This window comes from Hyaena hyaena, unplaced genomic scaffold (genome assembly GCF_003009895.1).
Source record: "Hyaena hyaena isolate Hyena2069 unplaced genomic scaffold, ASM300989v1 scaffold_168, whole genome shotgun sequence".
NCBI lineage: Eukaryota > Metazoa > Chordata > Mammalia > Carnivora > Hyaenidae > Hyaena > Hyaena hyaena.
Window position 1 is genome coordinate 2,718,329 of NW_024080800.1, and position 20,705 is coordinate 2,739,033.

General features: G+C 43.9%; 1 protein-coding gene across 3 annotated transcripts in view; it reads right to left on the minus strand.

Annotated features, from left to right (window-relative positions):
• Positions 1-4,365: 4,365 nt before the first annotated feature.
• Positions 4,366-20,705, minus strand: part of DGUOK (deoxyguanosine kinase) — a 32,320-nt gene continuing 15,980 nt past the window's right edge. For all 3 annotated transcript variants that reach the window (XM_039240143.1, XM_039240146.1, XM_039240144.1), the window contains 5 exons: positions 14,615-14,802; positions 10,272-10,419; positions 5,740-5,855; positions 5,043-5,142; positions 4,366-4,603 (listed from right to left, as the gene is read on the minus strand). In XM_039240143.1, the coding sequence (XP_039096074.1) occupies positions 4,577-4,603; positions 5,043-5,142; positions 5,740-5,855; positions 10,272-10,419; positions 14,615-14,802 (579 nt within the window). In that variant the 3' untranslated portion in view covers positions 4,366-4,576. The remainder of the gene's footprint in view (positions 4,604-5,042; positions 5,143-5,739; positions 5,856-10,271; positions 10,420-14,614; positions 14,803-20,705) is intronic.

The window sequence follows — 20,705 nt, forward strand, 5'->3', positions numbered from 1 at the left end:
AAAGCACTGCTTCATTTACATTTTTACCTAAACTCTATCCTTCCCCCAGATCCTATAATTCTTTCCTTTCCTGTTTGGCAAGACACCCATAGTTCCTCTGGTGAGGTCTCTTTCATTGCAATGAATTAATAAATCTGATTTTGTCAAACTACAGGTTTGTTCCCGGTGATCTGAGGCTGACTGGGCCAGGGTCTGTGTAATGGGGATACAGTTCCTTGCACTATGCCCTTCGCTATTGCAAACAATTCACATTTTCCACATTTCCAAGTTCTCGAGAGGTACTCACCCCCTGATAACAGTAGGAGCCACGACGGTGTCTGAGATCTCCACAGGGGTAACTAGCAGCCCTCCGAAGACCTCCACACCCCAATCCCTGGCACCTGTAAATTCATTACCTTAATAGCAAAAGGGACTTGGCAGATGTAGTTAAGGCTAACCATCTTGAGATGGGGAGAGTATTCTGTCTTAAAGCACAGAACTTTCCTGGTTGTGGTCAGACAGAGATGTGACCACAGAAGAAGGGTCAGAGACGTAGTTGCTGGCTTTGAAGATGGAACACGGGGACACAAACCAGGGAATGTGGGCAGCCTCTAGAAGACAGAAAAGGTAAGGAAACAGACTGTCCTCCAGAGAATCCACGTCAGAGTTCTGACCTACAGAACTAGAAGATAAACTTGTGCTACTTTAAGCCACATTTGTGGTAACTTGAGATGGCAGCAAAAAAAAAAAAAGAAAAAAAGAATCCAAGAACAGCGGGTAAAGACAGAAATGAACCAAGGGTGCCTTGGGGACGCCAACACTTGAGAGGAGAGGAGGAAACCAGGAGTCAGCCAAGGACACAGAAAGGAAGGCACCAAAGAGTGGAACACAGAGGAGACGGAGGAGAAGGTTCCAAGGGGAAAGTGGTCCAGATTTAAACTGCCCACTCCTTAAAGTGAAGGCTGAAGGTTAAGCGGTCTTTCATTTTAAAGCGCATGTTCTTCCCTTGCTTCATCGTCCTGTGATTCTAGCGTGTTCGTATAACAAACAGCCTTTTCCCTGAAACCACCACTTTTTCCTTTCATGCTGAAAGCCTGAGAGTTTGAGAACTTTCACAGTCTCAGTTCACATTATAAACCCATCAAGGTAATATTCTGGTTCAGGAAGAGCGGGCAGGTTTTACCGCTGATCACGAGCCAGAATGAACTCTAGCTATTTTTGTGGGTTAATCCGTGTTGACATTGGAGCACAGCCTAAATGTAGTGGGGCAGCCAGCGGCCTTGGTGTGACTGTGCCGGTTTCCGTGTTTAAACACTCCTCCCAGACCTGTCCCTCCTTGAGTGCTTAGGATCCTCATTAAAACACTCTCTCTACACCATCTCACTACCAATTTAGAAAATGGCAAATTATTTCACCCAGGTGAGACAGTCGATGATGCAGTCTTACAGAACATTCACGTTTTTTTTTTAAGTTTATTTATTTTGAGAGAGAGAATCCCAGGCAGGCTCTGTGCTGTCAGCACACGAAGCCCGACGCAGGGCTTGATCCCATGAACTGTGTTAATATGACCAGAGCCAGAATCGAGTCAGGACACTGAACTGACTGAGCCACCCAGGTTCCCCAGAACACTCACGTTCTAAAGGGCAAAGTTTACGCAGGGAAAGATATGCTGAATTTCTAGATCTTCAGGCTTTCTAAGTGAAGAAGGTGAAGGCTAGGAGCATGTTCCTAAATTCTAAACCCACTAGCCTCATGTGGTTTTGACAAGTTGGGCCTCATGCTTCATTCTCACACAAAGACCTTGGCACGTGACTTTTTTCTCTGCCTGAATACCCTGCCCCATTCATTCTTCAGAATTCAGAAGAGTTGCCACTTTCTTGGGGGGGCTGTCCCAGATTATATTGGCTCCTTCTCTCACAGGCCCCCACGGAACAGCCGTATGTTTCCTTTTGAACCGCTCACCACACCTGCGATTACTTGCCCGCTCTTTCACCTTTGCCATTAGATGGCGAATTCTGCAAGGTAAGGACAGTCTGCCTTCCGCTGTGCTTGCTGCTAGCTCCTTGGTCTCTAGCATACAGGAGATACTCACAAATATTTGATGACTGATTAAATGAATGAAGAGTGGGGGCCTAGTGCTCATATCCTGGGTTTGCATTAGTGCTTCCTGGAAATGTAAACGGGAAATTAAACATTTGGGCCCCGCAAAGCTAAAGACCCAAAACCACGGAGTTTCCAAAACATACCTCACACCCAGTGTTCATCCCTGGTCTTGTCCAAAGCCTGAAGCGGCAAACAAACACAGGAACAAATGGGCTGACAACAGTAACAAGAGAATTCAGAGGGAGAAGAGAAGACTCTTGTCAACAAATGGCGGCACAACTGGCTATGCGGATGCAAAAGAACCAAGTTGAATCCTTACACCAAATACAAATTAACGCAAAATGAATCACAGAGCTAATGGAAGAGTCAAAACTATACAGCTCGTGGAAGAAAACACAGGAGCAAATGTTTGTCACATTGCGTGGTTCAAAAGTTTCTTAGACGTGACACCAAAAGCCCAAGTGGCAAACTAGGCTTTGTCCATATTCAAAACTTTTGTGCTTCAAAGCACACTATCAAAATACACCTCAGAGAATGGGAGAAAATATTTATAAATCGTGGCTCTGATAACAACTTGTATCCAGAACAATAAACAATAAAAAAATATTTACAACAAGAAAAAGCCAAATGACCTAACTGAAGAAAGGACAAAGGATTTGAGTATTTTTCCAAGGAAGAAATACAAGTAACAAATAATAACGTGAAAAGACGCTCAACATCATTAGCCATCAGGGAATGTAAATCAAAACCGTGATAGGATACTAGGACGGCTATAATTGAAATGACAGCAAGTGTTGGCAAGGACCGGAACAGACGGGGCCCCTCATATATTGGTTGCTGCAGAGAACGTCAAATGGTGCAGACACTTTAGAAGAGTTTAACAGTTCCTCCAAAAGTTAAATATGGAGTTACCATTTGACCCAGTAATTCCATTCCCGGGGGTATACCCAAGAAGAATTAAAATCTAAAAATTTGTATATGAATTTTCATAGCATTATTCATAACAGCCAAAAAATGGACTCCACATGCTTATCGATACATGAATGAATAAAATGTAGTATATCCATACAATGAAATATTTTGTCATAAAAGAGAACGATGCACTGATGCATGTTAGAACATGCCTGAACATGGAGAACCTTGAAAGTGAAAGAAACCAGTCACTAGAGGCCACATATTATGTGATTCCATTTATATGAAATGTCCAGAAGAGGCACATCTAGAGATAGAAAGTAGATTGGTGGCTGCCTTGAGCTGGATTGGGGTGGGAGAAGTAGGGGTGATGGGGGACGGGGAGTGACTGCTAGTTGGTTGGCAAGTTTTCTTGGGGCGCTGAAGACCTTCTGGAATTGACCACGATGATAGTTTCTCAACCCTATGGACTATACTAAAAACCACTGAGTTGTACACTTTAATTAGGTGAACAGTATGGTATGTGAGTTATATCTCAATAAAGCTGTTAAATATTTAAGTAGGATAAAGAAACGCGGTGCTTCCATCGCACAACAGCACACACTTGTCAGAAGCCAATGTCACGCTCGTTTTCCCAAGCGTAAGAATCATAGGATTCTGTCTCCTGGGGCACTGACTTCTGAGCTTACTCGTTTTCCCGTGTGCCTGCATGACCATCAAGGGCTCAGTGCAGGGATTCATGGAGATGCAGGCTCCTTGCAACGAAGCATTTCGGTTCTACAGAGCCATACATTTTTCTCTGAACAATAAATTGTCCTTGGAGCTTCAAGTGCAGCACAAAAGATGCTTTTTCCAGCACAGTCACTCCATTAAGATCACCTGAAACTCACTGGGTATATTTAGGGCAGGCCAGAGTGCCAGGATGACTGAATCCTAAATGCCAGATGCTGGACTTTTGGGCTCCTGATTTGCTTTCTCCCTCCCTCCAACTTCCTTTGGCCCAGGCTCTTCAGTTCAAGCATAAAGGTCAGATCGCTCGATGCCCCCGAGCAAAAGTGCTGGGTGAGAAGAGAGACAGGAGTGTCCTGGAGTTGGGGTTCCATTCCCTAGTGCTGGGAACCCACACTGAGTGTCCACCCTCTCCTGAACCCCTCTCCTTCCCTCTCTCATGCCCAGGGCAGGGCTTGGTGGGGAGTCCTGGGAACAACCCCAGCCTGGGCACGTCAGAGGGAACAAGTGAGTGCACAGGTAAGTCTGGGTGGTGAAGGAGTCAAGAAAAGCTTCGGCTGTTCTCAGGTGCAAATGGCTCGTCTAGAGGGATGTGCAGCATGGGCACCCGGAGACACGTGTGGAAATAAACCAACAACTGGATTAGCAGAATAAGCAAAACTTCCACTTTATTTTAGAAGTCTTTAAGATATAAAAGACAATAACTGCAAAGTCGCGGGCTAACCCAAACCATGCACCTGAGTGTCAGAGCACGCTAGGGGTAAAAGGTGATGGAAAGGTACATGACTTGGGATTTTTCCAGCTTTCGAAAGTCAGAGGAACCTGGATCACAGCCAGAGCATCCCAGGACTGGTTACAGATTATTTACAAAGGTGTTTACCTGTGGGACAGAGAACAGCCAGAAGTTAAATTTCACATTTTTAGCACTCTACAACAGTCCATCCACACCGTGTATGTTGCCGAGCCCACAAGGCTCTGTGAGGAAGGAAAAATAGGCATGGGGAGGAAATGGGACCTGCTTAGGGTCATATAGTATCAAGTGGCAGAGCTGGGAACAGAATGCGGAAATTGCATTTCCCTGGTTCTAAAATACCTTTGAGGAGGAAGTTAGCTGGGAAGTCAATTATTTAACAATTATTAGCCCAAAATACTTTAGAGAATAGGGATTATATTTGTGACATGTACAAGCTCCCGCAGGCTTTGGAGTGTGAAATGCAATTTGAAGCACAAAGCATAAGACCATTATACCGAAGTCTGAAGCAAAGGAAATAGTGCAATAAAGGAAAATCACGAGAAGCAGGAGTTAAGGTCCTCCCCACCTTTTTCAGGAGTTCTTCTTGTTTGGTTTCTTTTTCAGAAAAATTATCATTGACGTCCAATACCAGCACTGGAACGTTCAGCAGAGCCTCAAAGTGGAGCCTATAAGAAGCATGAATGTTTTAGGGGACAGAAAAAAGCAAGCTGAACCAACCTTCACATACTCACCAAGTCTTAATAATCCATAGAAGAGATCTAAAATCATATGGCTTCTCAATGAAATTGCATGTGAATAGCAATTTGAAAAAGAGTTTAATAAAGTTGGCCGGAAAGAGGAAGGCTGAGATTTCTCGTTAGTCTTGAGATGGATAGGGTGGCTCAGAGCCCCACATGTTTTAAGTGGACAGCATCCCAAGCCCAAAGGGAGGAAAGACCAAAACTAGGACTGTCAACTTAGTAAGAAGGACAATTTCTCTAAAAATTTTCAGCCCTTCACCCTGAGCTACCTGTATCACTGTCATCGATCACAATGTTCAATCTAGGGTAACATTAAAAAACAAAAAAGCTGGAGAAACAGAATCTAATAAAAAGTCTCTTAGAATATACAGATTACATCTAACATTAAGTTTCTGAGTTGGATACAGAACCACTTGGTACATTCTGAACCTTCTTATGGTGCTGCGTGCTGAACTCATGTTTGGGCAGCTGGCTGTAGGGAGGCAGGTGTCATGTGGTGCTGCTGCCCTCTTCTCTGCTTACCTGGTTGTCTTGTGAACAAGCCAGGCTTCGTGTTGACCGTGAAGCTGCTCGAGATATGCCAGCTCGATTCCCTTCTCCTCTTCCCTGGCCCTGTGGTGTAGTCTCTCCCAGCAAACCTAAAAGACAATCCCCAGGCCCTGCTGAGCTCCTGTGTTATCCTAGCTGTGATGATGCAGTCCTCAGGGGTTCTCAGACTCAACTCGTGTCTATCCTGAGAACAAGAACCCATGACTCTGCTTCAACTGTCTGATTTTCTTATTCAGTCACAGGTTAATGGCAGGCTTCACCCACCCGTCTTTTTCCTCCTGTCAATCCCATCCAGGAAGTCCCTAAATTCTCTTTAATCTCTCTCACCTCTGCCCTAGTCAGGTCCTCATCGCCTCTCACCCGAATGGTGGCAAGACCCTTCTGGCTCTCTGCTTTCTGGAGGCGGTGAGGTGCATGGAAATAGCACAGGCCTTCAAGTCAGACAATCCAAGATTCAGTTCCTGTCTTTGCCTTGTACTAGTGGTACGATCTCTGTGGGTTTCCCTTTCCTCCCCTCCACTCAACCCACTGGGGGTTGTGAGGACTCACCAAGGTCAGGTGCGTCAAGTTCCTGGCCAAAGCTGTTCTCTCCTCTCAGCGAGACCCCTCCACCCACCCTTCCTGAGTGCTGCAAGAGAATGGTGGCGCGTTCCCTGCTGCGAAGACTTCCCGGGCTCCGTGCCGCCTATAGCTATAGAGCCCCAGGCTCAAGGAAGCGTGAGGAGCATCATATTTACAAGATGGAACATCTGAAACACGCCTTTCATATCCTTTCACTCAATGACTCTGGAGCAGAATGCAAACTCTGCATAGGTCAAATATAAAACCATGAAGTTAAAAAAAAAAAAGTGAGGCTTCAAGCTAACTCTCCTTCCCTCCTCCCTTTTTCCAGAGAGTGCATGATTCCATTCTGCCTTCATCTACCTGGTAGAAAAGTCTGAAACACACTGGCTCAGAGAATGTCTTCCTCTCCTTTACCTGTCACATGGCCCATCCCCGGTCCTGGCCGGCCCTCCCAGCCCTGCTCATCCTTAGCACCTCCCTGGACTCAGTGCATTAGCCAGATCGGGCTCACATGACAGGCCACGCTCTTTACCACCTTGAGACTTTTGCCCCAAATGTTTGTTTTGCCTGACTGCTTTCCTTCCTCTCTCCACCTGGCAAACATTTCATCATACAATGTCATCTGTCCTGGGAAGAACAGGTGCAGTAACCCATTGATCTAGGACTACCCTCTTTCAAACACTTAAAAAGCTTTATCTTAAATGCAAACTTTAGCCTCAAATGAAGCACACAATATTCCCAAAGACACAGAGGGTCCTTGCTGTTTCCCTCTCATTCCACCTCTCCTCTAAGGAGACGAAGTCATGTAAACACATTTCATTTATGAGCTTATGTCCAACTTTTCAAACTGATTAACAGAGGCAGATCTGACACGTTAATACTTCTAGCACTTATTCCTTCTGGACAATCTTTCCCCCTAATCAATTATCATCCCAGACTCAGATGAAGTCCTCGTCCTTGGGATTTTATAATTTATTTCGATAGTAAGTAAAACAACATGTAGAACAGTCAATCAGGTGCTAAACTGTGAGGTTCAGATCTGTCTTCAGTGGAGCAGTTCAGATAAGGGAGGGAGCAGCTGTGCCCTCCTCCCAGGAGGAGGCTGCGGTTCCCCCCTTCCTTCTGGTACCAACTCCTGAGCACTGCTCAGAGAGCCGGCACTGTGCCAGGCCCTGGGGAAACACAGGCCGCCGGTGGCATGTCAGCTGTCTCAGGCGACAGAGGAAGGCGTGTGCGGGGAGCTCTGAGAGCACAGCGTCTGGGAGTCAGAGTCCGTCTCGTTCAGGGCTGAGCGCCGGGCCGGCACGGCCAGTGGTCGGTGAGGTATCTGTCGCCTGCCTTCGTTTGCCGTGTGCATTTCTGCCCTAGTCTCCGGGCTCCGTTAGCCTTGTCCTCCCGCTTTCGTCTTCTCCATTTCCACTTCCCTTCACCATGAACCTGCTTTCTTCTTCCTCTACACCCCACTCTTACAGCTGATGGCTTCCCCTTGTTCTCCTCCCTTCCCCGTCACACCGCTTTACACCCCGACTTCTAGCTGCCCAGGTCTCGATACCACGAGCAACCCACGGTTAATTCTGTATACTTTCAGAAATATTCTATGCATATACACATTCTTACCTACACTTTTTTAAAAAAACACCATATCCATAAAAGGTGTCCCACTACATCCTCTGTGCTGGCTTTTCTTCACTTAACAATGTCTTGGAGACTGTTACATCAGTAGAGTGTTTTCCTATCTTTTTTATGGCTTTAGAGTTTTCCAATGTATAGATAGAACACAATACATTCAACTGATTCCTACTGATGACTACTTGGGTTGTTTCCAATAATCTGCTATTACAAACTCTGCTGTCTTGCCCATGAGCCATTGTGCCCATTTGGGAGCATATTTATGGAATAAATTCCAAGGAGCATGATTAAGAGGTTAACTCCTACTTTGAACATTTGGCAGAATTCTTGCTTTACTAGTATGGTTACAGCAATTTTTTTTTAAGTAGGCTTCACACCCAGCACGGAGCCCAGTGCAGGACTTGAACTCATCACAGTAGGATCAAGAACTGAGCTGAGACCAAGAGTCAGATGCTTAATCGACTGAGCCACCCAGGTGCCCGTCAACAAATTCTTTTTTAAAAAAGTCCTATACAAGTAGTGCTTTAGACCTGTGTCTCTTGATATCAGTCCTCATGGGGAGGACACATCTGAATGTGAGTAAGAAAGCCGGTGTAGCTGCAAACAGCAAGGGCGGATCCTCTTGCCGATTTACCCCCTTCACCAACCACCCCAGGAAGAGAGGCTGCTTGGACAACTGGACTGTGACTGCTAGTGGGTCTGGCCACTCTGCTTCCCAAGCCCATACCCGGGTGTCACGTGTACCACGCATTTCCGGCACACTATTTCCATGCTGCCGATGGTCCCTGGCAGGGCCTGGCTGGCTGCACTCCCTTCCAGATTCCATGGGGCTAGGTGGGGACACTGAGGCACAGACATTTCTCTTCTGTTTTTTTTTAGGTAGGCTTGCTTGCTTTTTAGAAGTTAGGGCAGAGCAGGTAGAAAGGAGTGAAACACTCCACTTAAGTCCATCTCACATGCTCTAAACTCAATATTTCCCCAGGACTTTGTACAGAGTATTGGGCACTGGCATGGCTTTTCACGCACAGATGTGTTCCCTTCTGTTCTCTTCCCTTGGATACAGCCACCTCTGAATCTCACAGGAGGGGTCAGGGGTGACTCTGGGGAAGGATATCAGCATTCCTGGGTCTCTGGCTCTAAAACTAACAAAAGACCAGCAAAATCCACATCTACTCTTAAAGCTTTTCTGTTTTTTTCTACCATTACATTGCAAGAATCCTTCAAAGCCCCTCATTCTTTTTTTCAACACCCCCCCCTCATTCCACCCCTGCTGAAAGACCTTGGTTAGTCTCTCCACAAAGGTGTGTCACCCGCACCATCACCACCACCACCACCACCACCACCACCGTCATCACTTCTCACAGTCATTCCAAGGGCACAAACAAGTGAGGAAGACTCCTGCTGGCCTTTTCTCCAGCTCCCCGCCTATCTTCTGACCCTGCTCGGTCTGCTGCTGGGCCTGCTGCTGTCCACAAGGCTCAGTCCCATCTCTAAAAAGCATGGCCTCTAGTCAGAAGGGAGCTTGCCTCCCAAGATTATGCAGTATATCTGGCATTTGACTTTATATTACATGTCTCAAAAGCTGAGAGTAACACAACTCTCAAACAATACCTCCAGCCTTGACTCAGAATCCCACTCCAGATGAGCCCTTGGAGACCCCTAGTCTGAGCCACTGGATTTGACAGACAAGGACCCTTCCAGGGGAAAGGTGTCCAGGGGCTGTCCATGGTCGCTGCCAGCCAAAGATTCTCCTCCCTGGTGCTCCTTCCATGACATCACCCTGTTGCATGCTAGGCCAGCACCAGTGTCCAAGTCAGAGAATATAACTTCTGTAGTCCATCTGGACTTACCAGTGGCATCCTCAAGGTTTGAAAGGCAGCTATAAATTACGGTAGTATCAGGGTGAGGTGAGGAGACTCTCCACTGCCTCCCAGCAACCAATTCAGGAAGCCATCAAGACCACCCCAGACTATGATGGATGACCCAGCTGGAGGGAAGGAAAAGCTGAGGCAACAGAGTACAGCTGACCTGGTCAGAGGAGCCAATCTGAAAACCCTGGGTGATAAAGACAATGCCCAATTTTCCCCATGCTGTTACTACCTTGAGAGAGTCCCTTTCTATCAGTCATTTGCTTTAGCCATCTACTGCAGAAAGATTTTGGGAAACAGGATGCTCGATGCCAGAATGGGAGGGTATTTACCCTCTAATCTCCATGCTCCTGATAATACCCATAACGTAATTTCTCCAACCAGAAAATCAGAGGTTGGAGACTGTCACCTATAGATTTCATACAGCTTGAAGTTCTGCATTACCTGGGGAGTAGCCTGGAGGTAGATGAAGCCATGTAATCTGATCCGGCTGGCAAACTCCTGCAGGAGAAAAGAATGCCAGTCCTGGTAGATATGCCATTCGATGTCACTGAGGGAACCATGTTCAAAAAGATTCTTTGCAAAGATATACCTGGTTGGAAATGTAAGTGGGATTGGGGGAGGGGAGAAGAATGGGAAAGGGAATGAAAGGCAAGAGGGAGAGAAGCAGAAAAATCAATAACCAACTTGTTCCACGTCTGTTCAAACCACTTAACCTTTCTAGCTCCTCATCAATCTTTAAGAAATCTGAATTCTTAACCTAGATCTCCTTCCTTGTCCAACAGTAAGATGGGAAAACAGCATCTAGACTTTAGAAGGCAAAAATCACAGCTCTCCAAGAGGATTGATCCACTAGGAGAAAAGGGGCACTGGGAAAGAATATCACTGGTCGCTAGCAATTTTCCCTGCTGGAAACCAGTCAGAACATACGGCATATGGTGCATGAAAACTCAAACTTTTGAGAGTTCTTTATTATTGTAGCAAGCCTCCGAACAAACAGAAAACACCAATCTAGGGCTTCTGAGTCTCCAGGCTATGGAGCCACCTCTCGTATAGCTAACGAGCGGAGAAGGAAACATACCGAAGTGGTGTCAGCTCTGCAGCAGGAAATGCAGGTCTTACTAACTGCAGTCTTACCAAGAGAGTAGACCTTCCCCCAAGCACACACGGGCTCTTCTTTACTTGCTTCCTCTGTCGCTGAGCTTCTGATCCAGGTACAGGAAAGCTAATCTAAGAATCAAGCTAGCTTGCTCCTTGCTTGCTTCCACAATGAAAGGAGCATCTGGTAAATAGGAAATCAGAGCTAACAAGAAACCTGCTGCTTCAGAAGGGTCAATTCTGCTTTCAAACCTCAGGCACATCTTGATACAAAACACAATTTACATCCTAAACAGTGAACACCAGTTTCTAAGGCAACGCTTAGCAACTGGCCACTTCTGGGAAAATGAAATTCAGAGTTCTTGTGTACGAATGGCCCAGGGAAGTATACACCACAAAGCTGCAAGTGTTGGCGATTGAGAGAATGGGTGTCACATTCCTGAGTGTGAGCCTGGCCCCAAAATTCCTAAGCTGTGTTACCACGGGCAAGTCATCAAACTCCCTGAGCCCATTTCTGCCTCTACACAAAGAGGTAACGGTAGAACTCAACTCAGAATTGTTGTTAGGACTGTCTGTAGTGCAGGTGCTTGGAGGAGTGGCTGTTGCATAGACTTCACGACATCGTAGTTGTTACCATGCCTACATCTTCGCTAGGCCATAAAGAAATGAACCTGGGAGCTCCCAGTGTGGAATGGTCTTGCTGAGGGCAACAAAAAGGTGACTTCTGTAACTCAGTTTCTAAAAAATATTTTCAGCTTCTTCACAATTCAGAAATTAAAATTTTATAAAGAGAAAAGACATATCTTTTACAAGCCCTTTAAGGGGAGGGTCCACATTTTTCTTGAGGATGAGCACCTATTTCTCCACAGCTAGTGCTGACACGAAGAGAGGGAGAAGGCCGGGGTACAGAGAGCTCAGGGAGGGCATGTAGGTGCCCTAGAGAACAAGTGTAAGGACTCAGGCATCAGGGTCACTGTTCTAAAACCGCATGCTTTTGTTTCTTTTGACTCAAACAGGAAAGATTTAGGTTTCTTTCTCCCAGTCGTCCCCTCTCCCAAACAATCTGTGTTCCTCGTTGGAGACACACATCACACACACAAGCACGTGTGCAGTCTCAGAGTCCTGTTAGAGTACACTCACCCTGAAGGAAGGGACTGGGTCTGCCTTGCTCACTGCTGCAGCCCCAGGATCCAGCCTGGTGTCTGAACATATAGGGATTTAATAAATCTGTACTTGGGAATGCAAACTTGTGCAGCCACTGTGGAAAGCAGTATGGAGGTTCCTCAAAAAATTAAAAACAGAACTACCCTACAACCCAGCAACTGCACTACTAGGTATTCATCCAAGGGATACAGATATGCTGTTTTGAAGGGGCACGTGCACCCCAATGTTTACAGCAGCACTATCAACAATAGCCGAAGTACGGAAAGAGCCCAAATGTCCATCGACAGATGAATGGATAAAGAAGATGTGGCATGTATATACAACGGAGTATTACTCAGTAGTCAAAAAGAATGAAATCTTGTTATTTGCAACTATGTGGATGGAACTAGAGGGTATTATGCTAAGCGAAATTAGTCAGAGAAAGACAAATACCATATGACTTCACTCATATTAGGACTTTAAGATACAAAACAGATGAACATAAGGGAAGGGTGGCAAAAATAATATAAAAACAGGGAGGGGGACAAAACATAAGAGACTCTTAAATATGGAAAACAGAGGGTTACTGGATGGGTTGTGGGGGGAATGGGCTAAATGGATAAGGGGCATTAAGGAATCTAGTCCTGAAATTATTGTTGTACCATATGCTAACTAACTTGGATGTAAATAAAAAAATAAATAATTAATTAATAATAGTAAAAAAAGGAATACCTGGAAAAAAATCTGGGCTGAGCAAATGAATGAATGAATTTTTTCAAAGTGTTAATTTATTTTGAGAGAGAGAGAGAAAGAGCATGTACGTGAGCAGGGGAAGGGCAGAGGCAGAGGGAGAGAGAGAGAATCTCAAGCAGGCTCTGTGTTGTCAGCACAGAGCCTGATGGGGGACTTGAATCCATGAACTATGAGATCATGACCTGAGCCGAAACCAAGAATTGGATGCCCAATCTACTGAGCCACCCAGGTGCCTCAAATGAATGAGTTCTTTAACTAGGGGAAAGGGGAAAATACATGGATGGATGGATGGATGGATGGATGGATGGATGGATGAAAAGATAGATAGATAGATAGATAGATAGATAGATAGATAGATAGATAGATAGGGGAAAGGGTCTGGGGGTACCTGGGTGCCTCAGTCAGTTGAGTGTCCATTTGACTCTTGATTTAAGCTCAGGTCATAATGCCAGGGTCGTGGGAGCAAGCCCCATGTCGGGCTTCACATTGATCGTAGGGGCTGCTTAAGATTTTCTCTCTCTCTCCCTCTCTCCCTCCCTCCCCCCCCGCCCCGCTCCGCTAACGCACGCTCTCTAAAATAGAAAATTAAAAAAAGGGAAAAGGCCTAAGTTACCATCAGTATTAGAATGTATACGGAATTATCTTTTCTATCTCAAAAATGCTCCCTCTGAAGAAAACATCTAGAACGTATAGCTGCCTATAGCAAAACCAATTCTCTTCTCTTTCTTTACAAGTAAATGTTAAGATCTTATAGCTTCTAAACAAAGTATTTCTTTTTTCTGAGGGGTCTCTCATAAGCCTACTTCACTATAGGGCTGGAAATCAAAAAACCCATGTTGAATATGTTTCCAAGCAACCAGGGCTATTATATGTAATTCACCTTCCCAGTCCAAGAGGCATGGCTTGGGAAAGGGGAGAGAAAAATATGTAATAGTATTACTTCCCAACAACTGAGAAGAACCAAAATCTAGAGCCCAATTACCTGTAATTCACATATTTAGCTTTTATAAAGGGTAGGCTCTCTTTTTTTTTTTATTTTAATTTTTGAGAGAGAGAGAACGTAAACGGGGGAGGGCAGAGAGAGAGGGAGACAGAGAATCCAAGGAAAGCTCTAGCCTCTGAGCTGTCAGTACAGAGCCCAACATGGGGCTCGAACCCATGAACCACCAGATCATGACCTGAGATGAAGTTGGATACTCAGCTGATTAAGCCACCCAGGTGCCTCTCAGCAGGCTCTCTCTAGGGGTAGAGAAGGAATATGAAGCCCATATCTTGTACTGTTTTGCATATCTTGCATTGTTTTGAGATATTTAAAAAAATTACATGACATTTACAAGTGTACCTGTAGGTTTTCCCCATAGGAGGCTTTATGGAACACTAAGAAGTAGAACTAGTTTGTCTAATTTGGAAGTAAATGAGTGACCATTTCTTACGTCTTAGGTAGTAAAGGGACAATGAAATGCAGCATTTTTCAGGGAGCCTGGGTGGCTCAGTCACTTAAGTGTCCGACTCTTGATTTCAGCTCAGGTCATGACCTCACCATTGTGAGACTGAGCCCCATGCTGGGCTCCTTACTGGGCATGAAGCCTGCTTGGGATTCTTTCTCTCTCTTCCTCTACCACTTGTGCTCTCGCTCTCTCAAAAGAAATAAACTTCAACATTTTTTGAAAAAAAGGACGCATTTTTCAAAGTACAATTTTCAAAAACCACGGCAGAGCGGGGTCTGAGCGAGAAGGGAAACCACACGGTGCCGAGCATGGGGCTCGTGCCCAGCAGAGGGCTCGGGGGCTTACCTGTCACTGTACACGGACCTCTCGAAGATCTGTACCGCCTTCTCGGACTGTGACTGTTTCTTGGGAAAGGGCTCCAGCTGTGCTTTCAGGCGGCTCATGAAAGAGCACGTCTGGAATGTGTAGGACCATCGTGCTGGTTCTTGGTACATCATATCCAGCAAGTTTCCAACCCTTTGGGCAGTGTAGGCCTAGAGGGGAAGTTACAGAAGAGGAGAATTTCCTAGAAAGTATGTTTACTTCATGGTGTTTGCTCCCCACCCCCACGGTTTAATAATCAAGGAGGGAAGCAATTACAAAAGTTTCCTTCTAAAAAGATACAATCAGAGCCCCCCCGTTTATTCCAAGCCACATAAACACGGAAGAGGTTTCCCCACCTGATCAGGAGAGAATCTGCGAGGGAGAGGACATGCCACCCTCAGCACACCAGGGAAGAGCAGAAGCACCACATGCAGCACGAGCGCATTCACTGACTGGTTTGTGGAGTCTGATGACAAGTTCAGTGCCAACCACTGCTTGGAATCAAATCTTTCCACTGTAACACTATGTTGCCTCTCTCTTGAGCTTCCATCCCTGGCTATTTCTTTCTAACACTTCAACCAAGGCAAGGAAGCAGCTGATTATTTGAAAATCCAGCAAACCAACCAAACAGAATTCTCTCTCTCTCTCTCAAAGAAGGGATTAAAACAACCAAGCAAGACCTTCCTCCTCCGTTCTAGAGGCGTTATGAAACCTATCTGAAGACCCGCTTACTTGGCATGTGCAGGTGGTAACATGGGTCAGATATTCAAGAGCCCTGATTCTTTCCTGGGCTCTGCCACTGACTCAGCACAAAACTGAGTTCTGTGCAAAGCACTTTGGCTCTGCATTCACCCAACCACTATTAGGGCCTGCATGGTGGAGGCGCTACCTGGGCTCCATGCTGTAAGGGGTATAAGAAAACAAACCTAAGATTTATTTTCAGCGTTCACTATGTTGTTATCTCATTTAATCTTCACAACAGTTTCATGAAAAGGGCACTATTGTTAGGCTCATTTTCCTGAAAGGCAAGTCTACTCAGAAAGGTTAAGTAACTTATTTATCCAAGGTCTCAAGGTGACTAAATGAGGATCAGGCTTCCTCTAACTTCATTCTAATGTTTCTCTATAGAAAGACAACCTTGCAAGTAAATGATACATGGAATTTCCACAGATGGAAATGGGGATTAAGAGAGCATTTGGGTGGAGAGAGGGGTTAGATAACCATTAGTCGTCCAGTTTGGCTACGGAGCAACCCTAGCTTACACAGGAGAATCCCAGCCCTTTGAAAGGCTTCACCGGGAGCAACGCAGGTAGAGCAGAATGGATCACACCATGTTTTCCCTCCTTTCAATCCTCCAACCTGCAAACAGCCAGCAGCCTCACGAACAGCTCCTGGTTAAGGGCTGGAAGTAGAAGCAGAGGGCTGAACTAGAATCCACTTGAGTCCCTGATGGGGTCACTAGAAACTGTAGAGAGCCCTGGGGTCTGGCACAGTTAGCAGACTGCATGGAAGCCCGCTGGATGGAGTGCACTGCTGTGCGTACAGATGTATTGGTGGACTGGGTGGGAGCTATTCCACTAGCAAGCTTTGGGCTACCAAAGAGGCTGTTCCAGAACAAAAAACTGTACGGGGCCTACACAATTTCTGAAAGAACCCATCTCGGCTACAGAACAAATGCAGACATCCCTTCAAACATATAAACAAAGAGAGAGACAATAATTGGATACAGAAATATTCAGCAATTCAAAAGGAGAAAACCAGTGTGTGCGCTCAGGATAAGCAGCCTCTTAGGAGACAGAGCTGTTGCCAGAAACAAAAGAAAAGAGAAAAATCTCAATGAGGGTTAAGGGATTGCCACATTGATAAAAACAGGCGGTCATAAAAAAAAAATAAAAAGGAAAATATGAAAAGAACATTCTTAGAGGAGAAAAACGAGGGGCGCCTGGGTGGCTTAGTCGGTTGAGCGTCCGACTTTCGCTTGGGTCATGATCTCGCGGTTCGTGGGTTCGGGCCCCACGTCGGGCTCTGTGTTGACTGCCAGCTCAGAGCCTGGAGCCTGTTTCAGTCTGTGACTCCCTCTCTCTCTGACCCTCCCCTGCTCACGATGTCTCTCTCTCTCTCTAAGAAATAAATAAAACATTAAAAAAAATTTAAAAAAATGTTAAAAAAAAAAAAAAAAAACGAAATTGCCCAAACAAAGCACTCAATGAAGACAGTAACTAGCACACTATATACTTACTGCAGTAAACCTGGTTAGGGAATCAGCTCAAGAAACTGTCCTTAAACCGGTTTAAAAGGAAAAAAAAAAAAAAACAAGCCAGAAAATTATGACACAAATGCAGGCTAGAAGGAAGAGCTCCAGTGTACACTGCCATATATGGTAAGGCACTTTTTGCCGTTCCTGTCTGTGCTCTGGAAAGACAGATCAGGATGTCGCTTGTGTGGATGTCGCTTGAGTTCCGACCTTACAGTTAATATAATTTTGTATCAAACAACTTTCCAAACAAGACCTTTATATCACAACTTTCCAAACTTTTCCAAACAGGTACTCCATAGTACCTGTAGCTCAGACAAAGCTACCTAGGGAAACGATTTTCCTTCTTATGAGACAATAGTCCAACACAGAGAGGGGAAAAGCTACCCCCAACAAAGAGAGGAGCACAGGAAGACCCCTACTCATAAGGTGTGTGTCTCCCTCTCATCAGGTTTCACTGTCACTGAGAGTTGCTGTCTAATAGAAACATGTAGTATCTCTAGGTATCAACAGTTTAAACCATGGAACAATTAGAAGTTACAGTAAGAAGGAACTGATCGATAGAAAAGCTAAAACTAAGAACTCAAAGAAAATCTCTGAGATGTGAGACTTTCCACCAGAGAAATTTACTGAGTACCAGAAGAGATTTCATACATATTTATGTATATAGCTTTCATAAACATAAACACATAAACACACACACTCACTCACAGCTGGACCTCTCAGGCCAAAATGTCGACAATTCATTAAAAAAAAAACACCCACAAACCTAATGAGGGGGAATCACATAAATTACTTATTAAAAAAAGGATCAGAACTATATAACATACTTCTCAACAACAGAAACTACCTTTTATATTGCAGAGCAAAAAAAAAAAGATATTTTTAGACAAGCAATCACTCAGAAATTATACCACCCACACACCCCGTCTGAAAAACAATCTCTAAAATATATTTCAACCAACTGAAAAATTAAGAAATGGGAAGATGTGGTAATGAGAAAACAGTGGTCAGTGATCAACCAGTAGAACTGAGTGAAGTATAATTAAGGAACTATTAATTTAAATGGCTATGAAACTGAATGCCAAACTTCTATCATTAAAAGAGAAATTTCACAATGTAGAAGCAACCAGCATCTAAAAAATTTCAGAAAATTTCAACATGTATCTAGAGAAGAAGGTAAAAAGTAGGAAAGTTTGGTTCTGGTTTGTTTTTCCCCTTCACCGAGACTTGACTAACATTGAAATATAGGTTTAAACATGTACACTTTTATGTTTATATATTTGGGGGGGGGTGCAGAGAAAGGGAGACAGAGGATCCGAAGCAGAGAGCCCGATACAGGGCTAGAACTCACGAGTCATCAGATCATGACTGGAGCCACAGTCGGATGCTTAACTAAGCCACCCAGGCTCAGTAGCACATGTACATTTTATTTTATTTTTTAAAATATTTTTATTTATTTCTAGGAGAGAGAGAGAGAGAAAGCGTGAACAGGGGAGGGTCAGAGAGAGAGAGGGAGACATAGACTCTGAAATAGGCTCCAGGCTCTGAGCTTGGCAGTGAGCACAGAGCCTGACGCAGGGCTCGAACCCACGAACCGCGAGATCATGACCTAAGCAAAAGTCGGACGCTTAACCGACTAAGCCACCCAGGCGCCCCGCACATGTACATTTTAAATGTAAACATTTCCACTGTTAGGATAAAAAAGGTAAGTTTCCTATATGAAAGGGGAGAAAAGTGAACAAGAATATTAAATACAGCAAATGGGAAAACTAAGAGATGAAAGCATACAAAAAGATGATAGAAGTAAGTTAAACATATTTCTACTAAAAGAGAAACATTCCCAGGAAAGGTAAACCCTAACACTGAGTAAAAACTAAAAATCCTATTTGTAAGAAAAATACCTAAAACATGACATGGATTGGTTGAGGCCACAGGGACAGCAAAATCCACCAAATAGATGCAAATAAAAGAAAGCAGGTGTGGTAAAACTGTATTTAAAAAAAAAAAAGGCATGACTGGAGAGGATGTGGAGAAACGGGCACCCTCCTACACTGTTGGTGGGAGTGGAGAAACGGGCACTCTCCTACACTGTTGGTGAGAATGTAAACTGGTGCAGCCCCTCTGGAAAACAGTGTGGAGGTTCCTCAAAAAATTAACAATAGAACTCCCCTATGACCCAGCAGTAGCACTGCTAGGGATTTACCCAAGGGATACAGAAGTCCTGATGCATAGGGGCACATGGACCCCAATGTTCATAGCAGTACTCTCAACAATGGCCAAAACATGGAAGAGCCGAAGTGTCCATCAAAGGACAAATGGATCAAGAAGCTGTGGTTTATCTATACCATGGAATACTACATGGCAATGAGAAAGAATGAAATCTGGCCATGTGTAGCAACATGGATGGACCTTGAGGGTGTTATGCTGAGTGAAATAAGTCAGGCAGAGAAGGACAGATACCATATGTTTGCACGTATAGGAGGATTAGGAGGAACTTAACGGAGGACCATGGGGGAGAAGAAGGGGAAAAATAGTTGGGGGGGGGGAGGCAAACCATGAGAGACTCTTGAATGCCGAGAACAAACTGAGGGCTGATGGGGGTGGGGGGGAGGGGAAGGGGTGTGATGGGCATGGAGGAGGGCACATGTGCGGATGAACACAAGGTGTTATATGGAAATCAACTGGACAATAAACTATTAAAAAATTAAATAAAATATTTTTTAAAAAGGCATGAAATGCTATAAGAGGGGTTTTTATACTAATAAACCAATAAAGACTATACAAAGGAATCATGAACTTCTTTACATGGAATAATAAAGCCCTGAAATCTATAAATATAAGAGTGGAGCCAATTAAAAATACAAGGAGAAATGGACAAAACACAACAAAAGCACAAAACTTTAAAATACGCCTCTCAGAATTTGATATAAAAAGCAGAGTCCAAAAATGAGGGCTTATTTTAAATCATTAATTATTGAATCACTATTATTTTTCACATATCTGAAATTGAGGTACATCTTACAATGTTTAAGTTAAACTTTATGGATATTTTAATTATTCCTTAGAAGTATTACTAAATTGATTACGTGTATTATGATCAATGGCATCTTACAACTTATAATTTATGTCACATCAAACTCCATACCTTAGAGATAATACATATTCTTAAAAGCCCATGGCACATTTACCAAAATTGGTCATACATAACCATTGGTCATACATAAGCCATGAAGAAAACCTCAATAAGTTCTCCCAACTAGAAACTATAGAAGCCATGTTATCTGACCATGACAAAAAAAAAAAGTAAAAAAATAATGCATACACAAAATCTATTCAGGAAATGTAAAATACTTTAAAAGAAATTCTAGGGCAAAGAATAAGTCAAAACTGTAATTACAGACTCTTTGGAAATTTCAGTTAAAATCTTATATGTCAAACTCCAGAAGACAAGGCCAAAGCTTATCCCATGAAAAAAATTTCTAGTTGCAAATGCTTTTATTATTAAGGTAGGAAAAAAGGACAAAGACACAAACTAATCATTTGACCTAAAGCACTTTAAAAATACACAGAAATTCTTAGAAAGAAATGATTAAATTTAAAGCAAAAATTATTAAGGAATTAGAAATCAAGTCCTCACAGAATTAATAAAATCCATTAACTAGGTCTTTAAAAAACAGTAATTATCTTTCAAATCTATCCTTCCCAAAATATTGACACAAATAAGAAATACCAGATGAGAAGCACATTAATTCTGGATACAAAAGAGTTTAAAGTATTAAAAAAAATACATGTACTAATCTTACACTATTAAATTTG